This window comes from Cavia porcellus, unplaced genomic scaffold (genome assembly GCF_034190915.1).
Source record: "Cavia porcellus strain 051 isolate PalLab524CR breed Dunkin Hartley unplaced genomic scaffold, mCavPor4.1 scaffold_38, whole genome shotgun sequence".
Lineage (NCBI taxonomy): Eukaryota > Metazoa > Chordata > Mammalia > Rodentia > Caviidae > Cavia > Cavia porcellus.
The window spans coordinates 527,434-542,617 of NW_026947521.1; the positions used below are offsets into that span (position 1 = coordinate 527,434).

The 15,184-nt window shown below is 47.6% G+C and overlaps 1 protein-coding gene across 1 annotated transcript in view; it reads right to left on the reverse strand.

Annotated features, from left to right (window-relative positions):
* Nucleotides 1-15,184, reverse strand: part of Myo1e (myosin IE) — a 170,717-nt gene that overhangs the window by 87,900 nt on the left and 67,633 nt on the right. Inside the window, exon 2 of the mRNA XM_013145478.3 lies at nucleotides 6,799-6,942. Within this exon, the coding sequence (XP_013000932.1) occupies nucleotides 6,799-6,942 (144 nt within the window). The remainder of the gene's footprint in view (nucleotides 1-6,798; nucleotides 6,943-15,184) is intronic.

Sequence of the window (15,184 nt, forward strand, 5' to 3'; positions counted from 1 at the left end):
CGAACTTGCAATGATCCTCCTGCCTCAGCCTCCTGAGTGCTGGGATGACAGGCATGAGCCACTACGCCTGGCTTCTTGTAATCATTAAATTCAAAATGTTTCAAAATGTTACCAATGAAGAGTGAAATTAAATTTTCTTATAAATAAGTAGCTGTAAATAGTCAAACACATACAAAGATGAGATTTTCTTCCCCAGAAGACTCTAATGTACTAGGAACTCTGCACAGTAAAGCAACCCAGGGCACCTGGCTCCCCACCACTGTCCTCCTCCGGCCTTGAGCACAGCAGTTACTAAGCTAGGGTTGCATTCAGAGTCTCCCTGCGGAATTCAGCAGCACAGTCACCCATGATGCTTGGCTCAGTGTCGGCCTCGGAACACAGAGTGCCTTTTGATTCCTTCCTGACTGAATTGAAAGATGCCCCAAGTTGAAGATGAACTGGTATAAGAGAGGAGGTGGTGGTGTCACGGTGTCTGGATGTCCACTCAAAGACTCATGAAAGCTTGGGGGCAAGCATTTCAGAGGTGGCTGAATCTGGAGTTTGCGGTTGATCCATGGTCCAATCACAGGACTACAGATGTGAGCGCCACACCCATCCTAGGCCAGGGAACCTGCATTGGATAGAAGGGACACAAAGAGTCTTCTTTCTCCTCTTGTTGCTTTTGCTGTCTTCCACTGCCAGGAGCTGTGGCCAGCCAGTTACGGACTGTTATGGACTGTGGCCAGCTGGAGCCAGCCAGTTACGGAATGAAACCTCTACAAACTGTGAGCTAAATAAACATTTCCCGCTCCAACTTTGGGTGCTGGGTATTTCATCTCAGCAATGAGAAAAGGAACTAAGACAGGTAGTTTAACAGCACATCAGAGGCTGCCAGCTATGGCAGTAAGAGACAATGTTGATGAGACGAATCATCACTGTAAAAGACCACAGAGCTAAGGAAAAAGGGCCAGGAGTCTAGAGACTGAAAGGTGTATTTCCGGTTGTCAATGTCAGATGACATCAGTGATAGTTTGGTGACCTCCTTTCTTTAAGGTACACAGCTTAACACAGATAAATGTACTATCGTTAAAATCATTTAGCAGGTAGGAAATGTCCACTGTACCCAGGACTCAATAAATGATAAAATAATTGAAAATTTACATGGCATTAATATACACAACTGACAACTCCATTACTAGGGTCAACCCTGTTTACTTGGAAGAAAGTGAAGCTTGAAGAAATTTTAGAACTTGCTCAAATGTACAAGTTAGTGAATTACAGGTCAATTTTTCAACCTCAGGGAGGATGGCTTGAGTCTATGCTCTGTTTTTTGTTTTGTTTTGTCTTTTTGAGATAGGGTTCACTATGCAGTTCAGGCTGGCCTTGAACTCGCTTTGTAGCCCAGGCTAGCCTCAAACACGGCAATCCTCCTGCTTCAGCCTCCCAAGTGCCAGCGTCTATGCTGTTAATCAAAAAGCAATGATAATTTTCTACAACCAGCAGGTACAGCTATCTGTGGAGTTGTCAGACTTAGCAAATAAAGTACAGAATATCCAGTTAAATTTGAGGGCTAAATGCTTATCTTTTAAGTATATCAAAAAAGGAAGCACCCCTTAAGTCATTTTGAAATGCATTTTATTAAATTATTTGTTGTTTATCTGAAATTCAAATGTACCTGGCCACCCATGATTTCTCTCGGGTGCAATGCCAGGAATGAAGGCAGGGTTGGATTATGCAGCTCTATGGTCTAACCTGTGCTTTGGATTTGTTGCACATTCAAAATTCCTGGCATGTTAGCACACGCCTATAATCTCAGTACTCTGGGAAGCTAAGGCAGGAGGGCTGCAAATTTGAGCTCAGCGTGAACAGTTGAGTAAGACTTTGAAAATAACTGTGGAAAAAAAAGGAGGGGTTGGGGATGTAGCTCAGTGCAAAGGCCCTGGGTTAAATCCTCAGTCCTAGAGAAAAGGAAAAAAATCCGCCTTCCTTTCTAGGCATTTTTTAGTGTTCTTCCTACTTGGAGCCTAATGAAAACAAATGGGTAAGATTTGCCTCTTGTTTAGATTCTTACAGTAACCCCAAGCCAAGACAGATGGCACCCCTAGACCCATCCTGTTTTGGAAGAGGATGTCAACTCTTACGCACATCCATCTCTAGGTAAAACCAAGCAATGGCAAACGCTATGTCCCTTGAACAAGGTTCCTTCCCTGAGCTGTAGAGGGACTGCTATTAATGCTATTAATGCCACCTTGTTCTACGCAAACTGATCACTGCACACAATAAACAAGGACCTAAGCCAAAGATACAGTCTGCCTCATTCCCTTTCCACCCACCAAGCCTTTAACCACCCAAGACACAGGAGCTCCAAGGCCTACGAGCTCCAGATGTAACCACCCTTTCCCCAAACTCTTAATAATCTGCTGTGTCAAGAGATATATTGTGAATTCTTGAATTTCACTAGACAATACAGATTCTGGTAATGAACTAACTCAGGAGGTACTCAGAGGAGGGTAAAACACCTCTTTTGGATTGCTCTACCCTAATCCTGAATCAACGATTGAGATCAGAACACAGAAATGACCGCTGTTCCTCTGAATTTCCTCAGAGGGTTCTCAAAGGCAGTATTATGGAAGACAACCGTTGAAAGACTTCCGTGGGAAACAGACCATGAGGCCCAATTCCACGCTGAGTCGCTAAAACTAAATTGAAAGAACAGAGATAAGACAATTTTAGATGTAAAGCAAACATTCTTTCAGGTGAGAATTAGCCTGACTAGGCACCTAAATAGCTCCCACCTTCTCCAGTGGGATGGACCCGGGAGACCTCAGCTGCTTGCTGGAGGGTGCTGGGTGGGAACTCCTGGCACCCCTTTAACACTCCCTTCCCGTCCTGAATAATTCAGGCAGAGCTCCGTCACCTCCTGCATGGCCCTTGGGACCAAAGGCATGGCCTACAGTTAATTTTCAAAATACTTGTAGATACGAAGCTATGATACGAAGAAACCAGAAAACAATGCCATCTTATTTAATGGCCCATGGAGAGACAGAGGGACGCAGCTGATCTTAACTGACTGGTCCCCAGACACTATGAGTTTTCACGGACCTGGGCCAAGAAGGACCAAAAGAAAACGGCACTGAATTTTTCAAAAGGCTCAGTTCAGCCCACATACAGGCTAGTTGTTGTCTTTTTTATTTCGTTTCCTTCTTGCATTTTGATAGTTAAAACAGTCTTTCTTTAAAGCACTGTACTGGTAGGCCTACTTTTATATGTTTATAATGGTCTTACTAGGACCATTTTCATAAGCGGTGAATTCCCCAAAATTGCCAACACTGCTGAGCCAGCTTCCCTGGCTCCACCATGGAGATGGCGCAGGGGGCGACATGTCTAGGTCACACACGAGTGAGGGGCTAGACAGGAACTTGAGCTTTGGCCCTAGCTCTGAGACCATTGTCCCACCATAGCCCACCAAGTCCTCGGGGACGGGCTGCTGAGGGCCAGACGTTACTCGGGATGGCCCCACACATGCCCTGAACTCCGGCTTCTGGATCCCTAATCAGAGGGTTAAAAATGCCCAACACATGTGGGTGTGGCCTCTGAGGAAAAGCAAGTGTGGAGAAACTGGACCAAAGGAGCCCAGAGAGCTCTGCACAGGAAAGTAGCTCCATCAGTCAAGCGGCAAGAAATGATGTCTTAGGATAAATAGCTCAAAACTCCAGGGCCACGTGGGAAAAAAAAGTCAGCATTTTGGAGGCAGGTTTTCTTCAAACAGAACCGAGAACTGTACATTCGGCCTGGATGTACTACTAGCCGATGGCTGTAGGCAGTGTGCTGATACTAAGTGTAGACAAGGGAAAACAAACACTTAGATAACGATGCTTCTTTCTGCCTTAATTAAGCACAGCAAAGGGGGAAAATCTTACTTCTAACAATGCTGGGCTGCTGTATTATTCCCTGCACGCTGAAGTGGTGGGTAGCGGAGGAGGAGATTTCCCACATTTCAGGGTGGATTCCTGAAACACCCCTCAGGGCCTCAAGGGTCCTCAGAGGTTTTGGCCCCTCTGTGCTACTGATGGAAATCTCATTCACGTAGGCTTCCCAGATCCTGAGTGGGTAGAAATCTCTAAAACAAAGTCATGAGGGGCCGAGTAACTCATTTCCTTGATAGAACACAGGACTACTCAGTCATTGATTCAAAGGCAGTCATTCATCAGCCCGCTTCTGTGAGTCACTGAAAAGTCCCGGACGAATTTAAAAAGCTCTTCAAGTCAACAAATCGTCAGTAAAGACTTACGACAGTGCACTGTGCTGAGATGGGTGTCAGAGAACAAGTGGAGGTCAAGGTTGTGGTCCCAGAGGGGGACAGGGGTGGACCCGGGGTGCTAGAACCCTGAGTAACCGCAGCGCTCTGCTCTAGGCTTAGCGTGTGTCATTTACAGGAGGGTGTATTGGTTCAAAGGCTCTCCCCAGCATGCTCTCTGCATATGAAACACAGTCCCTGCCCACAAGGCTTCCGCTGTCTCGGGGGGACAGAGTTTAGGGTACAGACCAAGGCAGTCCGAGTTGTAGGCAGGCTGACTGCAGATGCTTGCATCTTCTGTCTTCTCTCAGCCGAGATATCAAAAACCCTGTTTCTCTGTAAATAATGCACTGAGCATAACCCACACACCAAGGTTTTCATGGACCCATCAGGCCTTCACTTAAAACAGTTTTGTAGTCAAATGCATTTCAAATTTACAATTAAACTTTTGGAAGCAAACTCAGAAAAAATGATTAGAACGTCTAAACAATAATGTGAGCTGACTACTCGGCGCTGCTACACCAACAATCACCTCATGGGGACAGCTTATCATCGCTCCCGTTTTTGCAGACTAGGAAGCCAGGGAAAACAGACCACAGAAATTCCAAAGGTCACTGTGCTCTTTGGGGGCCAGGTGTGACCCCCAGTGGCCCAGAGGCACCCGTGCCACCACCCAGCCCTGTGTCCCCTCACCTGCCAGCTCCCATGCACCATCGAAGTGACTGAAAATTTCTGATGGTGACAAATCCAAAGGAAGCATATTTTTCAATGTTTTCCTTCCTTTCTTTTTCGTTTTCCTGGTGTTGGGGAGAGAAGCCAGGGCCTTGTGCATACGAGGCGAGCACTCTATTGCTCTGCTACACATCTAAGTTTTTGAATAACAATTCCAAGTAAACACAACTGTTCTCCTGTAGGTGAATTAAAGGAAACTGAGCACACATATCTGCAGCGAGGTCAGTACATTTCTATCTATAATGGACCAGAAAGTATTTTAGATTCGGACGGCGCTGGGAATGGAAGCCAGGGCCCTGTGTGTGCCAGGTTAAGTGTGAGCTACACTCCCAGCCTCGAGAGTGACCACTCCGGACTTCACAGTTAGAGGGAGATTTCAGCGCCCAGGCTTTGCGTGTGGGCATCGAGCAGCCACAGCCAGCCCATGGAAGGATGCGCTCCACTGCAATTCAGGAACGGGTGGGCAGGGTGTATCTGTGAGCCGTGCATTGCCCCCTCTACTCAACAGGCCACAATGCTAAGTTTACAACACAGCGATGTGCAGGTTAGCATTGTGAAAGAGTCGCTTTGAAATGTCTGTATCACACACACAAAAACAAGCACTGAGCACCTATGTGAATGAGCCTAATTGAATCGTTCCATAATATATATAGGGTTTGTCTCCTACCCCATGGGTGTAGCAATTATTTTGTCAACTTAAAAAATTTGCCAGGATGCTATTGTAAGATAGTGAACGAATCCAAATATTCAGTATTCCTTTAGAATTGAACTGCACAGCTACTTGGGAAGTTCCCTTGCAGTAAACAGGCGGCAGCACAGTATCAGGAAGAATGGTCCAGGCCCTCTGGAATAGCACTGCAAAGCGGTACTGCTTGGCGTCAGACTGATGGCTCCGGCATCCTGTGAATGTCCTGTCACTGAGTTCCAGGTGCTTCTACTAACAGAGAAACCATGCTAGAGACACAGAAAGAAGCTATGCACAGACCTCTTCCCCAAACCTTCTGGGTTAAAATCGACAATCTGTGTTAAATCAGCAGCTCTTTTCCTAGGTCATCCTTGATGACAACTCCTCTCGAGTAACAGCAGCTCAACTTTCTGCTAGGACAGATGTTCCCCAGATCTTCGTAGTGCTATTACTAACACTTAGGATAATTCTGCTACTATTTCTTCCCATGGTTGCACCAAACAAAACTCCTGAATCCTGCAGGGATTTAAGCAAACATTGCAGTTCTCTGTTTATAATGAAGCCAACCCATTTGAATCAAATTTCCATTCCACATTTTTAAGAGGCCTATAAAGAAATAGCATCTGGAAAGCTAAATTGAAACATAAAGAACAATTCAGGAATGTCAGGCATTTTCAATAGTTTGCTTCTTGTGCTGCCTTTGGTAAACATAAAGATGCAGGCAAGCTGGGAAATTCCCTCCCCTCCACCCCCTTTTTTTTTGTATCAGGAGATCTTTTTTTTAGTTTTGGCCTGAAATGTGCAATCAGGAAGCCCGGCAAAGCAGGGCGATCCCAGGTTGTAGACCGTGAGGACAGGGCAGCAGAACCTCAAAGGGACACTCCTGCTGAGCAAAGGCCCAGCTGCATCCTAACCTTACAGATGCCACGAAAATGATTCAGCACCACATCTGCCCTTGCACGGCTGGCACCAAGCAACATGGAAGTACAGAGCTCCCTCCCCAACGGTCATTCACATCCGTTCAGATGGTCAGTGACTCTCACACGAGTATAAAGCCACTGACACTCGGGTCACAGCGGGGTCCCCTGGAACTGGAAAAGGATACGAAGATGTAGTCGTCCATGTATCTCTTCTTCAGGTTCTCCACGATGGAGCTCTCAGTGATCTTGGAGAGCAGCACCATGTCGTCCACGCCGCTATGCTTGACGTTGTGGCTCTGCCAGTGATAGCGGTAAGCACCTTTGCTCCCCTGGGGACAAAACCACATGACCGTTAGGACACTACGTATCCTCTCTGCAGGGAGAAAACACACCGCAGACCCTTTTGTGTCCCGAATACCCACCCAAGTGAAATGCAGCAGACTCAGCTTCAAATTTCAGCTGTGCCAACTGCAAACAAGTGGGAGAAATTACCCCAACCCACTGTGTCACTTGGTATAGTGAGGATAAGCAGAGTCGCTGGGGGGGGGGCCGGGGGGGGTCACATAAAATAGCACCCGCATCACTTGGCCAGCAGCGGGGGAGCACAAAGGACACCTCGGATGCCTCCAAACTCTTACTGTTCAACTGAGTTCCCGGTAAAAATTAGTAAAGAGAGGGAAGCGAGAGCTGGGCTCACTTTGCAAATTTAGAAGGACTGTGTATCTGGCAGTGGCAAGGTCCCACTGCCACCACCTCTCAAGTCACCTGGAGCACTTTCCACTCACAGATTGGTCCCAGACATCGTAGTGCTGGCCTTTTACATTCAAAAGATGCACAGTCACTGCTGGGCGAATAGGAGGTGGACAGGAGGTGGGGGACACCACCTCGTCCCTGGGCTTCATTGAGTGGAGGAGCCCTCAGCCCTAGACTGTTCTGGGGACTTATGGCTTAGCCTGGATGCTCCTGTACGTGGTGGGCTGCAGGGCATCTCTGGATGGGATACCTGTGTGTCCCGGGGCTGTGGTGCAGGGAGCCCCCCAGGGACCTCACTTGAGTGGTCACCATGCCCCGAAGGATACCCACCCACATCATGAGGGTTAGTGGCCCATTATCATGCACTGGACCCAGCGAGGGAGGACCCTGTTCCTCCATGGGGTTCCCTGCTGAGTTGTTTAGGTGAAGGAGAGGAAACTTCTGAGGAAGGACATTTAGAAAGTCATCTGCTCAGACACCAAAACCAGGAGGAGGAAAGGCGATAGGGGATCTCTGAAAGGAGGTGGTGGAAAGAAACAAGGTAGAAGCCACCTTGACATTTCATTTTTAAAAATTTGCTACATTATTTAGTTCTTTGCTAAGGACAAATTCTAAAAGGCTCTGGAGAAAGTAATCTAAAAAATCAGCCAGAAAGCGGCTGTCACAGGAAAAGTGAACTAGTCCTGGGCTTCTGCTATGGAAGGTTCTGGAAAGTTCTGGAAGGTTCTGAAGGCATGCTGCCATAAAGCCTAGCAGAAGGAAATTGCCTGCACAATAGAGTTGGCTCTCTCAGAACTATACACAGTGTCAATTCTATAAAATTACTTAGGGTTAGGGTTAGAATGCTCCCGTCCTGGCTTTGGGATCTTCTTTAACCCATTTTCCAGCCTTCCCACAACAGTGGAAGGAACCAGCAGGGTGACCGAGTGGCTACCACATAAGGGGCTGACCCTGGGTGGCCTGACCTCCAATTCTTTTGCTCTACAGTGCTGAGAAAGTGGTACACTCAGTAGAAGTCATGCTTTCCACTCGGGGTGCTGAGGATCTGCGGCTCCTACTTGGCCTGGATCACAAGGGAAAGCAACCCGTACTTTGTATACCCTGCTGCCAAGCCAAGGTATTCCTAGGTGAGGTGTAGTAAACGCACCTCCAATGTACAGTGCTTTCAAGTGACGCCAGGTAGCTCAGACATCAAGAAGCATCATGCAAGGCCATGAGCTATTTGACTGCTGGAGGACAACCTGTGTCTCCTTCCAAACGGTCAAATGGGTGACCTTTCCATGTCACAGTGGAGGAAACTGACACCCTCTTTCCCCCCAAAATAAGGCTTAGTGGGAAAATAATCAGCCTTAAAAACCTAGAGACTAGCAGGCTCATCAGCCCGTCCCTGCCTTGCACATGTCTGTCTGTCTGTTTGTCTCCCTCCCTCCCCGAGGCACCCAGAGTTTCTTCTGTGAACTCAGTCTTCTCCACCAGCCCTCACCCACAGGCTGCTACCCAGCCCAGGACAACTTGTAGGTGCCTCCAGTGAGGCACAAAGCTGCTTTGTGCAGCTTGGTAACAGCACAACCCCTCCAGAGCGCTTCCTCAAATGATAGCCACTAAGTCAAAGAGTGAAAAAAAAAAAAAAAAAAAGTCAAAGAGTGAGCGGGGCTCAGGACCCCAAAGGGCCACCCCCCAGCCTCCGGGCCGCCACTCCCAGCCCAAAGCCCTGGAAGCAGGGGCTGGAAGTTGTGGACACCCACTGCTGCCTTAGATGTGTGAGCATGAATGTTCCGGGTCCGGTTCTGGTTGGTGGGGGGAGGGATAACCTCAACCATGGGGGTCTTTGGTTTCTGCCTCCCACTCCTACTCCCTCCCCAGGTGAGGAGCAGAAGTAGGGGACGCCCCACCCCCCACGCCACCCCTGGATGGAAATTTCTGCATGGTGTCATCTGTCCCGTTGCCTCAAGAAAAGCCACTGCTGGTTTCTGTGGGCTTCTTTTTTTGGTAACTCCTTCGGCTTCTCTCACTAAAAATGGCAACAGTTTTAAACAAGGAGATGCTCTGAAAGGTATTATTCCACCCTTCAGTGGCCGTGGAGATGGCAGGCTGCCACTCCAGGCCACTATGAAATGAAAACAGCAAGGAGGGGACCATGAAGTACTGAACGTCGCCCTGCCAGCCCCTGTGAATCACGAGGGAGAAGTCCCCACGAGAAAAGGGGTTCTGAAGCGCAGACCTTCTGGGACCCTCATGAAGCTTCCAGTGAAAATCCAGTTTACTGCAAAGTAACTGGCTGGCTGTGGGGGTGCACACCTGTAACTCCAGCTCCTTGGGAGACGCAGCCTGGGCGGGTGGGACCCTGCCTCAACAGGGCTGGGTGTGTAGGTCAGCAGTTAGAGCACCAGCCTAGCACTCAAAAGGTCCCAAGTTCAATCCCCAGTACCATAACGGGAGGAAAAAAGCAACGATTCACAGACGAGAGCCAGAAAGTGGAGTATGGCCATATCCACATAATGGCTCTGCTTGTCACCCTTTGGAGCTGGCACCCAGGCCGGAGCCTCCCTGGAGCCTGCCTCGGGGTGGGAACCTCACCGCCTGATTCTGACCAGTTCAAGGTGGAGCCTTCAAACTGGAGTGTTTACCAAGGCAGGAACAGGAAGCCAAAGGTGAGTCAGCGCCCACAGGTGGCATTCCTTTGTCCCAATGCCCTGCCCTGCCCTGCCCAGGACAGCAGCCTGCCAAAGCCCCTTGCAGGTCAGATTGCCAGAGGACCTCAGCAAACACAGTCAGTGTTAAGCCTCCTTAGAGACCCCACAACAGTGGCTGTTAAATGCACAAACACACCAGCTGCGGTGTCAGTGGGACCAGCGAGCACCCAGGTGACCGACCACAAACATTTGTTTTAGGAGTTACCTCAAGAAACACCTGGAAGCTTGGCAGATGGCTCACTGTGACCTGGGAAGCAGGACCCCAGCTAGGAACTGGTTAGAACATGAAAATGCGGTCATGAGGGAGGCTTGCACGTGCTGACCGAGAAGTAAGATTCACCGTTTGAGGAAAAAAGCAATCCGTCCACAGCAGGAACGTAAAGAACTGTGATGGTAAACAGTTTTTAAAAGACATGTGTATTAGTCAACTTTCTGTCACTGTGACAAAATGCCCAAGAGAAACAACCACTAGAAGAAAGATTCATCTTGGCTTGGACTTCAGGAGTGCCAGTCCACGGTTGGTGGTTAGACCGGAGGCCAGGCTGAACATCATGGCAGAGCTCATGGGGCAAGAGAGCTGCTCATCTCATGATGGCCAGGAAGGAAAAAAGAGAGAGAGAAACAGGGTGGAAACAGGAAATGTACCCCTGCCCCCAGAGTACATCCCCAAATACTCTACCCTGAAAATAAGCCCTAGCTGCAAAATAATCAGGCTTAAAAACCAAAGAACAAACGTGGCAGCCCCGATCAGCCCATCCTTGCCTTACCCACCTTACAGAGCAGAGTGACGGCGGGTGAGGCCAGGATGGGCTAACTGGGGCGGGTATTTCTGATCTTTAAGTTTTCAAGGCTGATCGTTTTCTGGTTAGGTCTTATTTTGTAGGAAACACAATAGGGCCTACCTCCTAAATTCCTATCACTTTACAATAGCCTATCAGATTATGAGCCTATCAGTGGATTAATCCTTGTGACTTAACCACTAGCTAACAGCCCCCTCTTTGAGCACTGGTACATTAGGAGGAACGTTCAACACAGAAGCCCGGAGCACATCTCAGGGCAAACCCCAACAGTCTGTGTGCGGCAGCTATTTTGCTAAAAGAATGCAAGGACCTATGAGGAGGTCTGGGGTTTTAGTCAGAAGGTGACTGACAGGTATTTTCTGTTTATATTTTTATGTACAATTTGCATTTTTCATCATACGCACATTACAGGCTGTGTATCCTTATCTTCATTGGCTGGGTTTGGCAGTGTTTTGGATTTTGGCCTTTTTCAAACTTTGGGATAGCTGCATATACATAAGATATCATGGTGATGGGACTCAAGTCCAAAGATAAAATTGATATTTCTTATACACACCACCGAGAGGTAATTTTATACATTATTTTTAGTGTGTCTGTGTTTTGATTATGACCTGCGGAAGGAGATGGGTGTGGAATTTTCCACTTGTACAGTCATGTCGGTGTTCAGACAACTTAGGGTTTTGAAGCATTTTGATTTTCACATTACAAATGCTCTATATCGGTATTTAAAAATAAATAGAAACCACGAGAACAATGGCAACAGAACCGAGCATTTTTGAGGTGTATTAGGTACCGACCAGACCCGAGAAGCCAAAAGCCAGGACCACATTTTCAAGACCAGGTTCTATGCTGCTTCTAGATCTGAAATGCAGCTGGGAAGATGCCATCTAGACTATAAAATAGTATCGCATGGAGCACCTTTGACCGGCTGGTGGGCACCAAAGGATAAAAGGAGTAATTTCCAGAAAATCTGGGCCTGGAATGTCACTGAGCAGATAATCCATTGCCTCTTTGTGGGAACTGGGCAGCGGCGATGCTCTGGCCAGCAGCCGGCCTAAGTGGACTTTCAACTGGGGCTTTTTTGTCCCACTGAGTCCCAGGGAAAGGACAGACCTTTATGTAAGCTTTGATCTTTAAGCTGGCATTCTGTGGTTCTACCTTGTATATTTCTCCTACTTGGCTAGAAGGACACTGACCCTAGAGTGAGGTCAGCACTGGGGCAGCATCTTCATGTCTGTGGCTTGACGGCGGGGTTTCTGACTTCCTCTGCTCTGCTCTTTGTGCTGCATTGCAGCTCACTTCCAGCGCTGCCCTCAAAGCCAGGGGTCGACCCGAGTCCAGTGCAGGTGTGAGTGGTCCCCGACCAAAGCCAGCATCACTCTCACCCGACCTGGGATGCTTTGGAGCGTGCAGTGGGTGGCAGACGTGGGGTTGACTCAGGCAGAGGCTCATTGGGGGCAGGGCTGCCTGCGTAATTAGGCAGCTAAGCGTGGGAGGTGCACGCCAGGCCAGCAACACCGATGCTCTAATTGAGCAGGGAAGGGGGCAAAATGATTTATAAAAAACAAGGGCTGGTTTAAGTGACCCTCATCTTGCACCAATGTGACCACGTGACAGTATTCATATACAGTATCACCGTATGTTACAATGTTGCAGTTATTTATCTCTAAGTAGTTTATCTCTGTGTAGTTGTATTGTTCTAATGAGCATGTTTTTATAAAACATACACTCGAGCTGTTTTCCTTGTGGGGGAAAAATCTGATCAAATAAGATAGAGGATATAAAAGCATCCTGCAAAGTGAAATTAAAATATTCATTTGCTGGTTTTCCATCTTTTTGTTACTGTTATTTATTCCAGCTTATAGCTTTAACAGCAAACTCTTCAGATAACAATGAGCCCCTGTAGGAAAAGAAACAGCCTTTCTTTCACTTTCTCTGCCTGAAATTTCAACTGTAAAAGGGTTATTTTCTCTATCAATGAATGGTTCAAATCTAATATTGTAAACAAACAGTTAACACATTCTGTCAATCCTAAAATGTATTTTCCTCCACATTTAAACATGTCAAAATTAGGATGTATCCCAATCAACAGGGTTTCAAGGTATAACTGGTGATTTTGTTTTGCTTTTTGATGCACAATAATAATAATCATCATAATAACCAAGTCCCTCTTACAACCACTCACACTTCAGGCGTGATGAACCATGACATATAACATGAGAGACGAGGGACTATTATAGGTATGGATATTAAGTCACTTTAATCCCAGCTGAGTATAAAAATGCAAAGATTTTGACTATTCAGAAACACCATAATAAAATGCAAATATCATCCCAGGAACTACACAGTGGTTTTACTGGTGAGGTTGATGGCCACCCACTTTTAGAAGCTCTGCTGTGAACTTTGTAGCTGCCACCCTCCCCTCTCTACACAGCGATGACAAGCCACCACTGTCAGGCCACAGCCTGCTGAGCCCAGCGATCTCCTCTCCACGCCTAAAGGCCCATTTGGGTTCCACCTCCACGCTGTCACCCTGAGAAGCAGAAAGGCACCCCGAGCACACACAGGCTGCCCCTGGAGGATCACTCCTGCCTGCGGCTCTCAGCAGGATCCTTCTGCCACAGGACTCGCTCCAGTGTTCCTAGGCCTCCTTTCAACTCTTTTTAACAATATTTATGTACTCAAATTCTACCAATCTTATGCTTCAAATGTCCCATCAACTATCCTCTATAACTTGCCTTGATCCTGAAGGATAAATATCATACAAGGGTGAGTTTGTCTAAGAAGACAGACGTTTCAAAGCACACCACGTGGAGTGGGACGCCCATCCTGCGGTCCTCTGGGTGTCATGAGGGCAGCCTGCAGTTCTCTGGGAAGCCATCCGGGGACCTGGCTCCATCCACCTTCCCACCTACAACCCAGTGCAGTGACCACACAGGGCCACGCATACTTCTTGGATGAATGAAACCGAAAGTTATCATTATTACATAACACACCAGGTACTGGTCTCAACGTTTTTCCTATGGTAACTTATTTAATCCCCACCACCTGACCAGTCAGAGAGCAAAAGTAACTTGTTCAGCTCTGATAGCTGAAATCCTTGCACTTAAACCCAGTGTTGCTGCCTCTTGTAACAAAGCGAGAGACTACTAGAAAAAGTAAGAATTCTAAAGTCCACAGTAACTGCCTTACTGCATGTTCATTACGGGCCACGAATCAAATTTTTTCACCTGCATAGCAACGCAAGGAAGCCCTTCTAGTACTGTTGCCATCCACAGAGAAGAAGGTATTGCACAGAGCAGAGAGTACAGTACAAAGCCACAGCCAATGCACAGAGCACCCCAGCTGTGCATGGCCTGCAAAAGACAGAGCGTGCTGAGAGGCTGGCCACTGGGGAACATCTGTTCCCACAGGTTAGTGCCTGGCGCCCAGCAGCCACAGCCCAACCCGCTAGCTGCAGGCTGCTTTGGCTCACAATGATCATACCATGGCAAGAATGGGTACTGAGGAGGGACACACAGGGACCCCAGGTCTGCTCCGTGGCAGAAGAGAGCTTCTCCACCTCCTCATGTGCCCCCCTGGGGCACGCTGCCCCTGAAGACAGTTCTCCCAACTCTGCCTGGTCACGGCCATGAGACTGTGACCACATCCCTAGTGATGGGAACACAGTGATGGAATAATATGGGTCCAGTTCTTAAGGCTCTGTATATGCTAAATACTCACTTCACTTTGATCTGTTTCCTTTCATTAAACCATGAGCCACACAATGTCAGTCTCTGGCTAGTCGGTCACACATGTCATGCATTGAATAGCCGAAATCCCCATCGCTCCTGTTTTCAAGTGCAGAGATCTTAAATGCTTGAATGCAATCTAGCAGTGGATTCGAATTCACAGACTTAGGAACAAGCTCTCCCTCTCACATGCCTTGGGCAAGGCCAGCATCACAGATTTTGTTTTGTTTTGGGTTGGGTTATTTTTTGACACTTAGTTTCACTATGTGGCTCAGGCTAGCCTGGAATTTGCAGCAATCCTCCAGCACTGGCCTCCCGAATCCCGGGATTATAGGCATGCACCACTGCACCTGGCTCCAAAATCTTATCAGACTATGTACTTAAATTTTGACTTGTAAAGGCTAGTATCAGAAGAGACGGAAGCTGCTCGGCACATTTCTTTCAATGAATTAAGAAGCCAAAGCAAGCGGGACGGCCAACCAGCTAGAAATATCAGCTCCAGTGCCTCTGGTTCATGGTACCGACTATAAGAGAAATAAAACACAGGAAGGTAACGACCAACTTCTTGTCACATAAAGTATCACGCTGTACCAT